Genomic DNA, 16308 nt, shown 5'->3' on the forward strand with positions numbered 1-16308 from the left:
TGTTGTTGTTGTTGCTCCTATGAAGATATAAATTACACTATAAAAAAATCTTTAGTATTTTTCTGCACATGAAGGCAGAGAGAATAGTTTAAAAACTGCATTAGATTAAACCTTTTATACAATAATGACCTAATGCCAAGTCAGTCACCATGGAATTCTAGCAAAAACAAAGAAAGCATACTTCAATCTGAGAAATGTTTTATCTATGTTTTAATTGGAAATAATTAATATACAACAATATTCATTTAAAGAAAAACTCAATATGCCCAAAGTCATACCTAACAACATTAAGAATTATTTCTGAATTTTCATACAACCCATGGAATTATGTAGGATGCTGAAGTTTGCAAAATAAAGAAATACTGATATCACAGACTGCCCTGTGAATATCTCATAGAATAACAGAAGTTTAGGTTGAATTCATTACTCAAGAAGAAACAATTTTTATTGTACCTGAAGAGTTATGATGACAGAAACAATATTTTAAATGACTGAAAACAATTAACAATAAACTAATTGAGTCTTTTTCAAAGCATCATCATTGAGCACTTCAGAGAAGTCTGTTTGGGAGGAAATAGCTTATTAACTTCTATCCTTTAATGACAAGAGAACACTCCAGACATTATTTCATTGCTAAGATATTCCTGAACAAATAGAGGATAAAAAGGCAAATTTAGGACTTTAAAAATAATATTCTGCCCCTTCCTTTCTTCCTTTCTTCCTTCCTTCCTTCCTTCCTTCCTTCCTTCCTTCCTTCCTTCCTTCCTTCCTATTTCTTTAATGTCATTCTGTGACTTATGGCCAAATAAATATTTTATTCTCTTCAGTTTCACAGAAAAGAAATTTCATGATTCCATGGTAGCTGTAAAATTTATGTATTTTGTTTCTCATTTTTGTCAGCTGATTTACCCTGGGGGTTGATGTGTTTGAACTAGGTATCCACAGGTGGGAAAGCAATGGCTGGTACTGAAAAAAGTTCGTGTTTACATTTCTATTTCTTTGTTTTTGCTCTAATATGTAGTTTGATAATTTTACAATTATAATTATATAGTCAATTGTATTTGTTTTTTAAATCCTAGTTAGAAGTCTTAAATTACCTCAGTAATTTTTGATTATTTATTCATGACTTTTTACTACTATAATAGAGTGATCCTATCTTTGAACCAGGAATGTATACGGTTCGGAGACATGTTTGCCTATCGAATTCTACTGTGATGAGTTGTATAATACCAGACGGATTATATAATATTTGTATGCTTCAGTTTCATCCTTAGTACAGTTGAGGGGATAATGTCATTAGGAGGAGCAGAGGAGACTGTGTGTAGAAGCACTGATCATGGTGCAAGAGAGAGGAAGGGCCGCGTAAATGTTAGCTCAGATTGTTAACTGACTGTGCCCTAATACATGAAAACAGTAGATTTTTCTAGGATCACTTAAATTTATATAAAAGTAACTCAAGTTCAAGAAAAAAAGCCTTTGTTTTGATGGTCAAAGCATAACATGTGACTGTAAAGTGGCAAGTGATATTTTAAAATATATTCACTTGAATGCTATCCTTTCAGTCAGGTGAAAAAGGAGATACATAGTCTAACAATCCTACCATTGCTCAAAGTGTTTTAGACTTAGGGGAACTCTTCATAAACAAATTCTGCACCATATAAAAAAAAAACCCACAAACCTCAAATGTTTGTTTTTATTTGGCTAAAAATTGATCCCATTCTTGAAGGGTGAGGAAGGTCAAATGTGATACTTTATTCCATCTGAAGGAGCTTTTTAAATTATGAAGAGCTGTGCAAACGTACGGTGCTCTGGAGTGGAACATTAAAGAATGAATATCCTCATTGAGAATATTAGACAATATACCTCAGGCTCTTAAAGGAATTCTAAAAGCCTCCACATATTTGAAGCTAGAGCAGCGCTGCTATGATACGTATGGTTTCCAAAGTGCCTACCCAGAGGGAGACAACACCCATTTGAGTATGTAAACTTTAGCCGATTAAAATATATTCATACTACTCACTATGTAACCACTCTGCTTTTATCCATTTCCTGCCATTTCTAAAATTATCTCCTCTGATGGAATTTAATCCAGAAATGTCTAAGTCTGCTGAACCGTACCTTTATGTTTGTCTTCCAAATTCTTGTAAGGTTGGGGCAGAAGTCTTGCCAGAGCAAAGTAGTCACAGCTTGGACTCAAGTGTCACAAATAGGTGACTTCGTATTACCTGTCTGAGTTGTTTAAATAATGAGCTGAGCTTAAATAAAGAGTAGCCAAATATATGTTTAAGTTTATAATTTGTGGAGCGTGGTGGTGCAAAAGAGTTGTAAACCAAGTAGATCATGGAATGAACATTAAGAGTTGGAATGGAAGCCTAGGAAAATGACAGCCAGAATTGGCAGATGGAAAAACACAGTTCTGAGGTATGTTTAAACAGATGATAAAATCTGATTTGGCAGTTTAAACATAACATGGTTTAAATTGACCATTGTCAGATCCTTTAGTTAACTTAGAACTCAGGAGAGAACATGGTTTGATCATGTAATATTTCCTAATTTGGAGAGATTGATTTTGCCTTGCAAGTATTTGCTGTCAATTGAGTCCTCTTTGACTTCTTCTCAGAGGTCATTTCAAATCCTTCTGATTTTTAAAAATTTTACAAATTTAGCCCTTCTCTTCACTATTGTCACTTTGTGATAACATCTTTTGGCTGTCAACTGGATGGGACACTTCTTAATAAAAGCTGACTTATTGCTTTCTTCTTAAGTATAATGATAGACCTGTCCTATTCATGGTCTGCTGAGACATCTTATCACAACTGGGAAATGGGGAACTGTGGATTGTCAGCTCTGCTAACGTGCAAATGGAAAAGAGCGAAAGCTAACGCATTGTAGGCTACCTTTTCAGTTGAGTACATGCTTTTAGGTGTTCCAGGAATACCTTAAACATGTATAGACAGTCAATTGGTTAATATCAAGATTTTTAAAAAGTAGCAAAGAATATTTTGAGAACGGATGACTATATCAACTTACAAATTTTCTACTAAATAACTAATGGCCTTCTTAGAGATATTCCCAGAGCAGGTGTGTGTTTGCAACATGGCTAAATTCATTAGACAAAGAGAGGGAACAAAGCCATGATACCAGAGATGCACTTTGAATATAATAGACTACAGATCAGATGCTACCAAAATACTCAACCTAAGGTTTGTCAGTGGCTAAGTTACAGTGGATAAAACTTATCAAGCTTCTTCAGTGAAATTACATGAAATGCTCCTCAACAATCTACTCTATAACTTACAGATGCCAAGTAATTTCTTCATATAGCTTGCAAAAAATGGAAGAATCTCTGGAAAATTCATGCACACTACTTGTCATCATTAGTTTTGATTCATTTAATGGAATTCTAATTCCAGTATTTTGAGAAACACTACTGTTTTCATTGTTCTGCAAATACACTTTTAATTTAAGACATTTTGCTTTTATAAAGAAAAGAGTTTAGAATTGAGGATGGTAAAATAACAGATCTCCTGAATCCTTCTTATTCAAAGTCACTTATGTGCTCTTCACATTTGCAGGATTAATGTGTTAGAATTTAAGAAGATTTAAGTTAGAATCATAGAAGACATGTTTTCAAACAGTCTATCATTTTTAGATAATTTGTGAATGTTCCCCCTTGGCTTGTAAGAAATTAGTGTGACATGCCTCTTCATAAATATAATTGTTATATTGGAAAAGGTTTCTTATTCCAGTCAGATGAAGACGGGGAAATCCAGACACCAATGAGACAGGTGTATCACGGTGGAAGGATTCAGTTACCAAAGCCAGGGAAGTAACATCACCGCACCCATCAGCATAAATGCCATGAAGTTGGTCGCTGCTGAACATCCTGATCCAGTTATATCTAAAGTACTACTTCCACTTGTCCGATGGATCTGCTTCACATCGCTGAGGTTCACCTCCTCTGGCATCCCTGCAGAAGCAAATAAGAAAACACAGGATGATGCATGACCCCCTCACCATTATGTTTCTAGAATGACTTCTCAAAAAATGTTTACTTAGTTTTAAGACAGCACTAGCACAGGAGGGGTGGAGGGAGGGTGACAGATGATCGGAGGTGGGTTCTGCACTGTCAGCACAGAGCTGGATGTGGGGCTTGAACTCACGAACCACAAGATCATGACCTAAGCCAAAGTCAACACTCAACCAACTGAGCCACCTGGGCACCCCTAGAACAGTTCTTAAATTCAAAATGTGGACACCATAGTTTTTTCATAGTATTGCTCATGCACTCACCTAACTCTAAATGAATATTTGCCACAGGTACTTCTGTTCTTAAACTGGAGAGTACCGGCCCTTGAGTGGGAGTTCTCAAAAATATAAGAGCAAAACGAAAAGCTCTCTGGCTATTTAAAGCACTTGTAATATTTCCTAATGTCATTGATAGGTTAAAGAAAAGAAATTTGATAAAAATATCCTGAGGTATGGCACTATTGCTTGCCTCGGAGATGTAATAATTCCAGTAACTTTGTGAGTGTTCTAGTGAAAAGAAAACCATGTGAGGAGAAATAATTAGGACATTTTAAAAATGTAGAACTTATACAAACGGTAGTTTGTGTTAGACTTAATTGTGCATAGACTCCTTATTGGAAGAATACCCTTTATACACATACACAGCTATGGGTATGGAAGTGTAGACATCTGTCAACAGATCAAAGAATTTGTTAATAGGGTGGAGATTAAAGTTAGGAATGAATGTTTGATTTTTTTAAAAAATGGGCAAAATTATAGACTGAGATCCAAGCACATCTTGGTTATTACTTGTCTGTGTTATGAAACCTGACAAGCTAAGGAGACCAGCCCCCAAATTATTTGGGGACAAAATAATCTTCTTTTTTTAAGTTTTGTTTATTTTTGAGAGAGAGACAGCAAGCAGGGGAGGGGCAGAGAAAGCGAGAGAGAATTCCAAGGAGGCTTCATGCTGTCAGCACAGAGCCCAATGTGGGGCTCAAACTCAGCAACCATGAGATCATGACCTGAGCCAAAATCAGGAGCCAGATACTTCAATCATTGAGTTACCTAGGAACCCTGAAATAGTCATCTTCTTAAAGAAGACCTCACTGCAATATATGTAGGGAAGTACTGATTTATTACTTTTGTAGTACCACCAATGTTCAGAGACCATGTGGCCACCTGTAATATCACATGGCATGCCCTTATCAGTCACAATTAATAAAGTTTAAATCAATGTTACTACAGCCACAAATATTGACATCATAATTACAGTGGATTGGGAAAAAAACCTCATATAAGGAAAAGTCAATATTTACGTAATTAGGTCAATACATATATATAATTCAGAAGGTAGGCTCTGCTGCACTCAGGGATGAGAACATTAAAATGAAGCATAGCTCTGCTGATCTGACATATTGATTTTACAGTCTGAGCTCTTACATTATTATTCATTGTTTGGGTACCTGGTTTGCCCTTCTGTGTCATTAGGCAAGATGAATAAACTAAGGATTCTTTTTTTTTTTTTATAGAAAATGGAGTGTGAATGTTTTAGTCGTGGGTTTATACTTCTCGCTATGTCCAGAGCTTAACAAGGAGATATGAGGACTTTACGCAATTAAAAAACCCTTTCCCCCCAAGATAACTGTATAGATTTGAGCTTGAATGGGTTTGCTTTTCTTTTTTAAAGCACTGTGAAGAGGTGTCTGGGTTTGATTCACCAGTAACTTTCTTATGCCTTTTTTGAGCTTCATTCATTCAGAAGCTATGCACTGATCTCAATTCGGGGGTATCATGATGAGGAAAAATATGTAGGAAGATGTTAGAAATGATGTAGATGTAGAAAGATGTTATATCTTATATCTGCAAGTCACACAATGGCAGGAGGTATTTCCCACATTCAGGAAGATATCATTTTAACATCTCAGGTAGGGATGTTTTTAATAAGTGTGATAGTTCTAAGGATGATGGACCCTTGAGATAAGAATTCTATGACAGCACTTAAGATTCCTTCAAAAGCCTTGCAGTCAAAGATGCAGTTTTGGATCAAATCTCAATGTGGTCTTGACATTGGCTAAGACATCTCAGTGTGCTGAGAAGCCTAACTACACAATTATTTGATGCAATGATCATTTTCTTAAAGGAATTTAATTAAGCTTGTAAATTATACTAAAGCTTAACCAAAGACCCATAAAAAATTAGTTTGGAAATTCTTACAGAAATACATTAAATGAAAACAAAGTAACCTTTGAATAATCTTTTTAAGGCATAATAGCAATATACAAGATGCCAATGAATTCCTAGTTCTGTCCTTGCTGAGGGAAGACAGAGAGTCATACTGTTATAACAATAAATGTAATACTAAAATTTCGGTACATGCCCGACGGTTAGTGCTATGAAGTATGTAAAAGGGCTGTAACTTGGTCAGAAAAGGCGCCACTAAGGAAGTGTCCTGTGTTAATCTATTTGGCTGTATCTATAGACCACATGCTGTGGGGCCAGTATTTTTCCAGACACTTCACACACCTTAACTTATTTAATTCTCATGACAGTCCCTTGTAGTAGGCACTGTTACTATGCCTATTTTACAGATAAGGGAACTGAGGCACTGGGAGCTTAAGTGACATGTGAGCAAAGGAATCAGGTGTCTAATCTACAAGTCCAGGCCCAGCCTGTGTTCTGATCTCTTGCTGTGCTGCCTTCAAGCACTTTACTGGCCCCCAAATCAACATTTAACTTGGGAACACAGAATATAAATTATGTTGCCCAGAATATGTGTGTGTGTGTGTGTGTGTGTGTGAGAGAGAGAGAGAGAGAGAGAGAGAGAGAGAAGGAGAGGAGGGAGGGAATGAGAATGGGAATGAGAATGTTTCCCTTCCTTAACGTGGGATGGCTGATTATGTGTTTCTTTTGCTGTATTAATCAAGCAACTGGAAGTACTCAGAGTTAGAATTCATGTGGCGAGTAAACCATGTTGAATCAAAATGGCTCGATAAATCTGAGAGGATTGTAGCTTATTTTTTTGTCATGCATATGCCAGTATTTTCCTCAAAGCAGGGGAATATGGGTACTTTTTCCTATCTCTCCATTTCTTCTATCCACATATTTGAAAAATTCTCTTAGCTTCACTGAACAATGAAGACTATGTTTAAAGATAATTATTTTCTATTTTTAATAAGGAAAATCACACAAGCAAAAGGTAATTCTTAATTTAGTCTCCCATTTACAAAATTTATTTTCTTCTACCTCTCTGTCAGATACTGTGCTGGAGACTGAACATACACTATTTATTTACAGATCTTCTCTTCAGACTTTGATGATTTTTAAAAAACAAACAAACAAATGCATATACCAGGTACCTTTGCTACCAATGGTGAGAGTGTAAGACAGATTTAAATGTTGCAAATGGCACTATAAGTCATTCTTTGAATTCAACAAAATCAAAATAATTTATCTCTAGAAATGGTCTAAAATTATCTATTACGTAGTATGCTCTTAATAAATTCACATGATAAAATGGGTGACTGATTCTCAATACAGCAGAATGAGGTGGTAGAATCGTTTTCCCTCGTCTGCAGATTGGGAGCTGAAACTGTAGTTTACTCAAGGTCACGTGGTTGTAGCTAAATCCCAGGTGTGTCCCAGTCAAATGTGGCTCTTTGATCCTGGCACCATGCTCTTTGCCACTGTACAATCCAAGCATTGAACTTGCAGTCAAACATCAGCTCTGTCACAGTCTGGCTGGATGACTTTAGACATGACTTCTGTTTTACAGAACTTTGAAATGTCAGGATTTTCAGTGAGAAAGGAGAGTTTGTCCAAATACAGTGCTGGCTAGTTGATTAAATATTTAGAAAATAAGCTAGATATTTATCTCACAGCATTCTCTAAAGTAAGTGCCTAGGAGACCAAAGACTTAAGTATAAATAATGAAGAAGCAGACAAATCATATAGGTTGGTTTTTCAAATTTATGTGTAGATGGGGGAAGGCATATAGATTTTTTTAGGCAGACTCTATAAAATAAAAGAGTAATAGCTTTAACTTTCTTAAAAGAAAGAATCTCTGTGCATGATGAAACACCATAAAAAAGTAAAGTGAGGAGACAAATAGTGAAGTCAAGAAAATATTTCAGGTGTGTGTTGTAGCAAAAGGATGATGTCTTTAATACAGAGTTCTTAAAATTCATATGAAAACAACAAAAACCTCAATAGATTAAAAGCAAAAGGAAGTAAATTGATATTTACAGGCTGAAAGGTTAATGATCTTTAAGAAAAAATTGAAAAGACTTCTTCACTGCAAAGCAAATAAATATAATCTCACACACACTAAGGCATCCATTATAGGCAGAGAGGAGATAATGCCCAGTTTGTCAAGGATACAGTCCCTGTTTTATTCCATTTACCAAATTATCTAAAAATGTTTAAAATATATGTTACCACAAACCAATAATTCTACCTTTGAGTCAATTATTTGGGAATAATTAAGAAAATATGTACATATTTATTCACAAAATGTTAATACGGACAATGTGAATAAAAAGTAATTAAATGTCCACTAGCAGTAAATTGGATTAAGAAAACTATGTGCATACATCATTGCAAATGATTCAAAAAGTAGGTATTTATTGGTATAGAAAAAATTTTGATATAATTTGATATATATACTTTCATAATCTTTAAGGCTTTTTGAAATCCAATAGAAAGGTTATAGCTGCCTTTCTCTTTTTCTAAGTTTATTTGTTTATTTTGAGAAAGGTGGGGCAGAGAGAGAAAGAGAGAGAAAAAACTCCAAGCAGGCTCCATGCTGTCAGCGTCCATTCAGAGCTGGAGTTGGGGGCCGAATTCATGAACTGTGAGATCATGACATGAGCCCAAATCAAGAGTCAGATACTTAGTCGACTGAGCCCCCCAGGTGCCTCTCTAGCTGCCCTTCTTTGAGAGCAGAGTATCCCTCATCAATTTCTGTGTTCACTTAGTAGGCATTTGGTAATAATTAGGTGAATGCATAAATCGATAATATAATCAAGTACAGAAAATTACAAAATTATAAAAATATTCTTCTCCAACTTTTCTTTTTCTCCCCATCTTTAATGAGACATAATTGACATATAACATTGTGTAAGTTTAAGGAATACAACGTGTTGACTTGAAATACTCAAATATTGCAAAGGATTCCCACCACAGTTTTAGGTAACATCTTCATCTTGTCACATAATTACCATTTCTTCTTTGTGGTGAGAGCATTTTAGATCTAATCTCTCAGTGACTTCCAAGTTCAAGATACAGCATTCTAGTGAGAATCACCATGCTGAACACTAGATCACCAGAGCTTTTTTATCTTATACCTGGGAGTCTGCATCTTTGACCAACATCCCTCCAACGCCGTCACCATCGTCCACCCCTAGTCCCTAGTAACCACCACTCTATTTAGGAAGAGTTTAGTCTTTATTAGATTTTACACATAAATGATCTACAGTGTCTGTTTTTTTTGAGTTATTTCACTTAGTCATATGTCCTTAAGAGTCATCTTGTTTGTCACAAATGGCAAGATTTTCTTCTTTCTCGTGGCCGAATATTCCACTGTGTGTATATATACCACATAGTTTCCCTGTGATGGACTCAGGCTGTTTCCTTATCTTGGCTGTTGTGAACAATGAGACCATGAACATGAGAGTGCAGATTTCTTTGAGGTCCCGTTTTAAATTCCTTTGGTTGTATACCCAGAGATATATAACCCTGGGATTGCTGGATCATATGGTAGTCCTGTGTTTAATATTTTAAGGAATCCTATATTATTTCCATTGATTGTGAACCAATTTATATTCCTACTAACAGTGCACAAGAGTTCCCTTTTTCTCTACCCTCACCAACATTTATTTTTTGTCTTTTATGATACTAGCCATCCTAATGGTTGTGAGGTGGTATCTCATTGTAGTTTTGATTTGCATTTACCTGATAATTAATGATGTTTAGAACCTAGCTGTCTCACTTTCTCATGTACCTGCTGGCCATTTGAAATACTGTCTATTTAGTTCCTCAAATTTAAATTTGAGTTCCTCCATTTAAAATTGTAATTCTGCTGTAGTTAACATACAGTGTTATATTAGTTATAGCTGTACAATATAGTGATTCAACAATTCTAATTCTGTACATTATCCAGTGCTTATCAGGTCAAGTGTACTCTTATCCTCTTCACGTATTTTACCCATCCCCCCTTCAACCTCCCCTCTGGTAACCATCCATTCTCTGTAGTTAAGAGTCTGCTTTGTTGCTTGTTTCTCTCTCTCTCTTTTGTTCCTTTGTTTTGTTTCTTAAATTCCACATATGAGTTAAATCAAATGATATTTGTCTTTCTCTGACTGACTTATTTTGCTTGGCATTATACAGTCAAAATTCATCTGTGTTTTGCAAATGGCAAGATTTCATTCTTTTGATGGCTGAATAATATTCCATTGTGTATACATACCACCTCTTCTTTAGCTATTCATTTATAGACGGACACTTGGGGTGTTTCCATAGTTTTCATATTGTAGACAATGCTGCAATAACATAAGGGTGCATATAGCCCTTCAAATTAGCTCATATTCTTTGGGTAAATACCCATTACAGCCACTTCTGGATCATAGGCTAATGCTATTTTCAATTTTTTGCATTCTCACCAACAGTGCACCAGGGCTTCGTTTTCTCCATGTCCTTGCAAACACTTGTTATTTCTGATCTTTTTGATACTAATCATTCTAACTGATGTAAGGTGATAGCTCATTGTGGTCTTGATTTGCATTTCCCTGATGATGAATGATGTTGAGCATCTTTTTTTAATATGTTTCCATCTGCATGCCTTCTTTCGAGAAATGTCTGTTCATGTCCTCTGCCCATTTTAATTAGTTTATTTTTTGTGTGTGTTGATCTGTATAAGTTCTTTATATATTTTAGATACTAACTTTCTATCAGGCCATTTGCAAATATCTTCTCCTATTCAGTAAACCTACTGTTTTTCCTTTCCATGCAGAAGCTTTCTATTTTGATGCAGTCTTACTACTTTATTTTAGCTTTTATTTCCGTTGCCTCAGGAGACTAATCTAGACATACAAATGTCTATCTTTACTATAAATTCCCTATCAGGCATATTATCTCTGTTGCACTTACATCTCTTGCTGTGATTTTGTCTTGTTCTTTCATTTGGAATGCATTTCTCTGTCTCCCCACTTTGTCTAACTCTCTGTGTGTATGTCTGTGTGTTAGGGAAGTCAATTATGTCTCTTGCTTTTGAAAGCAGTGGGCAGGCCAAGCACTTTTAACAAGGTGGTGCTGGTCTCTTCCACCACTGGAGAGCACTGGATATGCCCAGCTGCTACTGAGACTCGAGCTGACTGGGGCCACTTTGCAAAGTGTGCATGGGTGAGGTGCACGTGCCCTCGGTGGGAGGTGACCAGGTGCTGCCACCTGGGCCGAGGCCCTGCAAAGTGTACAGGTGGGAAACTCTGTTGGCAGGGTTTGCACAGGTCTTTTAGGGAAGGAGACCTGCAGCATCAGGGCTGAGACAGGCCCTACTGGAGGGGGCAGAGCATGATGTAAGCAAATTAGGCAGTGAATGCTGGTGCCATGCTCGTTACTGCAGGCGGCCATGGGGTTATGCTGGGGGGCAGGAGAGGAAAATGGTGGCTGCCAGCTCCTTGGCTCTTGGAGATGTGTGTCAGGGAACTTTGAGTCTTGTAAATAACTCTTTCCTGTATGCCTCGTGTGTTTTTCAAACTGCTGCTTCTATGTTGTATCTCTGCTGGCTGTTTATCATGTTCCTTCAGGGCATGGACTCGGTTTCCTATCACCCTCTGGGCTCTCCCAGACTATGTCTGCTTTTTACAGTTCCAGGCTTTAAGTCCCACTGTTATAAGAATTCACAAAATTCAGCCACTTGGTTTTCAAAGCCAAATGCGCTGGGGATTTATCTTTGCCATGCAGGCTTGTTGGTGTGATAGTCTGTTTCTTACCTCTCTCCATGTCCATGGCTCCTTCCTTCCTGTAGCTAGACTTACCTCTCCACTACTGCTTCACGCTTCCTAACCTCTTCAGTGTGGCCTCCCATCTACATTTAGTTGTTCTCTTTGTTCTGCACGTCTTTGGGTCATTTTCTCAGTTTACACTGATGTGAGTGTTTTCTAGTTGTATCCATGGGAAAAGATGAGTTTAGGGTCCTTATACCCTGTTATCTTCCCTGGAAGTCCCCAAAGAGAAACTTTTAAAGTATCCAGGGAAAAGACAGATTGCACTTAACAACAACAAGAATATTATATTAATTTTTTTCAAGAGCAATAATAGATACTAGAATAAGAAAAGTTCATTCTAAACATGAAGCAATACAGAATTGTATATGGAGTTAAACTGTGTGGAATAAAGGTTTTTTAACCCTCCCTCAACAACTCTAAATACATTATTAAAGAGTATATGTAAAAATCCAAGAAATTGAGCCAACTGAGGAGTGGGTTGAAGTTATAGTACTGACCAACGCAATTGGCAAAGATCTAAATTACTGTATGTGTGTTAGTTGAAAAACAACAGATGACTAATTTAGAGTGTTAAAAACAGAGTATGATTGAAATATGTGTAAATAATTGTCAAAACATTCTAAAGTATTTGTATATTTGGGAAGAAGTGAGAAATATTAATTTGAGTTTCTGTCAAGACAATGATATATTTAAATGAATGTAAAAAATTCAAGTCTTAGCCCATAATTAATATGGACTGTATATATTCCTAATCCACTGAGAAAAGGGAACTAAGAAATCTAATGGAAGTCAGGAAAGAGCAAACACACAAAAATGCCTGGCAAATAGAAAACACAAAATCAGATCTTAGAACTATATACAATAATTTAGTAATCTCTAAGTGAAATAAACTAAAATCAAATTAGAGAACAGACACTCAGTTGGATTAAAAAAAATCTAGAGGCACAGTGAAATATAATGATACAGCTAGGGTGAGAGTAAGTGTTTGCAAAAATATACTGCAAGCAAATAATAATCAAAGCTGATATAATTATATGAATAAAAATAAAATGATTTAAAGTATTAAAAAGGAAGAAAGTTCATTACATATTGACAAGAGAGGTAATTCAACACATACCTCTGAGCCTAAGTTACCTTTAACATTCTCAAAGAAAAGAAATATAAATAAAGGAGAATAATTGGATAAAATAAATGGACACATCCACAGTCATTGGAGGATTTTAACCCTACTGTCTCTGTAATTGAAGGCTCAAGAGATGAAAATCAGTGAAGAGAAATATGGATGACTTGGTAGCAACAGATGCTGGGGGAAGGCAAGGAGAACTCCAATGCCTTCTTGCCATGGTTCTAGAAACACTCCTGAGATCTTCTTGTCCTTCCTCACTGGTTTCTTCTCATGGAAAGAGAACATATTGCTCTGGCTAGCAGGTTGGGGAGAAAAAAAGCCAGAGCCCACCGCAAACCTTATTTAAGAATGTAAAAGAGATGTATAGTAAACAGATATATTGATGCCTCTTTCACTGTGTTCTGAAATCTTATCATGATGTCCCTTGGTCCCTTGGTAAAGGATGATTACATCCATTGTGCTGGGAACCTAGTGGCCCTTTCTATCTAGAAACTCATATCCAGCTAGGGGAATATTCTTAAATTCTTTCACTAATGGTTTTCTGTCCTCCATTTTCTTTGTTGTGTCTGGAAATCCCATTATCTGAGTGTTGCATTTCCAGAAAGGGTGTTCCCCAATTCTCTTCTAGTCTCCATCATTCCACGCTACTCTCTGGGAAATTTTCTCAACTTAATTCTTCAGTCAGTCTTTTTTGTTGAGGTTTTAATTCTTGAATTCAGATTTTACATTTATTAAAGTTGATTATTTTTCTCAAATTTATCCCTTTTTGCTTTTTGTCTTCTCAGGCCTTGATAAGATGCTAATTACAGTATTTTTTTTCAAAAATTTCTTCTCTCTGCAGAATGTTGTTTAGTATAAGTTGTTTTTCTTCTGCTTGTAGATAGGACTTTTTTTCATGTTACATATTTATGTCTGATAAGTGGTAATCCCTGAATCATAGTTATGTGCTAGTACTTAAGAGTAGGGAGTGAAAACTGGATTGGATTTGAACTGTGAGTTTATGATAGGTCTCTGTAATGACTGGACAGGCATAGTCTTGTTGACATGTCTATTGGGAACCGTGCATATGTCAGGAGGATAGGGTAGATCAGGTTGGGAGAAAAATGCCTCTAAAATATTGCTAGCCATGTTCATTACCAACCCAGGTAATTCTATTGTAAATTAGTATCTCAATGTCATATCAACACATGGTTCTGTGGTCACCAGAGAATGGGGAGTCAGGAGAGGAGAAACAAACTGGCAATTCAAAGTGTCCATCTGGAAGGGACACATGCCATTTTTGCACACTAGTTTATTGGGCAAAGCTGGTCACGTGACAATTCCTAACCTTAAGGGGAAGGGATGCATAGTCTTATTATGTGTATAAGGGGAAAAGACACAGATATGTGGCAGATCAGAAGTCATGTCTACTAGGCCCCCTTTTTGTTTCTTAAGTTGGGCAGATCTGCAGAGAAAACTCTTCCAGTATCCTACCTGAGAGTAAATTCACAAGTGTAAGAATTCTGAGAGCTTGGTGGGAGAAGAAGGCCGGGTGTAGGGATAGGTCTCAACATTCCTGAGATATACAAACAGAATATGGAATTGTATTTGTCAATTGTCTTTCTTCCAGAATTATACTCCTGCCCTCAACTGTAGGTGGCATTCCCCACTCCAGACACCCTTCCCAGATTCCACCTCCTGTATGATACTGATGTAGGGGAGAGAGTGGAGGTAGGGATCATGGACTGTTATAGTTGTTGACTAGTCGTCCTTCTGTGGACACTCATCTTTCACTCCTATTACTAAGAATAATGCCTTTTCCTGTATTTTCTGAGGATTTGATTGACCAAATTGTGTTGGTTCTCGCCCTCCTTCATGTTGCTTGGGAGTTGACTTTCTTGGGCCTCCTACATTAGTTAACCACTCATCCATTTGCTTACTAGCTCCCAAACATTGCTATTGTTACCTGTTTTGTTTGCTCTCCATAAACTTAGTTTTTTTCAAGGGGAGGGGAATAAGTCCTTATACTGTATTTTAGTGGGGTGGCAGGGGGAAATAAAATTAAATGTGTTCTGAACAATCTGTCATCTTGAACGCAACAAACATTTCCAGTATCTGGCCACCAGCACTCCATCCTGACTTTGGGTAAGCCTACATCTCTTCAGCGTGTTCTCAGTGGTATAGTCTGGGTCTGAGTCTGTTCTGGCTGGTCAGGACTCCTGCTGTAGATGTTAACTATTTTTGATGATCATTCCTGATACGGTGATTATTTTCATTAAAAATACAGAGCCGTGTTTCATTTTGCCTGAAAACTTACCAGTAAAACATGACTGTTCCCTCACCACTAATAAATAGTGCATAACCACCTACTGCCTAACAGAGGAATGATTGAATGCACATCCGAGGACTGGAGGGCAAATTGTTTTCCCTTTGCATTGCCTAATCCAGGGCACATTTCCTGTATAATCTTGTAAATCTTGCTGAATGGGCCAGAAGAAGGCCTACCTAGCTATAGAGCTTTGGGGATAATTGGAAAATTGAGGATTGCTATAATTTGGGCCCTTTAAATATTTTTTTAATTTGGACCTTATTGTTGGACCTATAGTGCATATGTTTCAGATACTGAATTGGGCATTGAATAAATAGATGACATTTTCACCTACTACTATTTGCTAAAAATTAGCTGCAGCAAGTAAAATGTGAACGCTGATGAGGAGACCACTTTTCTCCCAATGAAATGTGAAAATTTACTTCAGACAGAATTTCCCTGTTTTACTCCAGTAAGTGAAGAATATTAAGTAGCTAATCCTTAGAGCCTAACAATTGTCAAAACATCTAAGAATATTGTGCAAGAGAGATTGTGAGGCTTATTACATTTATTAAATAGAATGAATTAGTTTGGCTTGCATATCCAATTCATGTGTATTATATAAATCAATATAGTTAATATTTCAAGCTCTAAATATTTTGCATGTTTTTTGTAAGAAGAAAATCCACTGGCCCAGGGGATATCTCAACAGAATATAAGGAAATAGCCATTGTCATCCTCATCCTTGGAAAGAATATCAACATTAGTCATGAAAATATCCACAAACCACAGCACACATCAAGCCAAGGGCTGAGGTTGCGGGGGCTGGCTGGCTCTCTGCTTGCCCTCGTGATGTTCGCAATTGGGGGTTTTGTATTCATGTG

At 36.7% G+C, this 16308-nt stretch overlaps 1 protein-coding gene across 1 annotated transcript in view; it reads right to left on the reverse strand.

The window, feature by feature from the left end:
• Nucleotides 1-1695: 1695 nt before the first annotated feature.
• The window catches only part of GPC5 (glypican 5), a 1348699-nt gene continuing 1334086 nt past the window's right edge, over nt 1696-16308 (reverse strand). Inside the window, exon 8 of the mRNA XM_029936541.1 lies at nt 1696-3970. Coding sequence (XP_029792401.1) covers nt 3813-3970 — 158 coding nt within the window. The 3' untranslated portion in view covers nt 1696-3812. The remainder of the gene's footprint in view (nt 3971-16308) is intronic.

The sequence above is a fragment of the Suricata suricatta genome, chromosome 4, assembly GCF_006229205.1.
Source record: "Suricata suricatta isolate VVHF042 chromosome 4, meerkat_22Aug2017_6uvM2_HiC, whole genome shotgun sequence".
Classification (NCBI taxonomy): Eukaryota; Metazoa; Chordata; class Mammalia; order Carnivora; family Herpestidae; genus Suricata; species Suricata suricatta.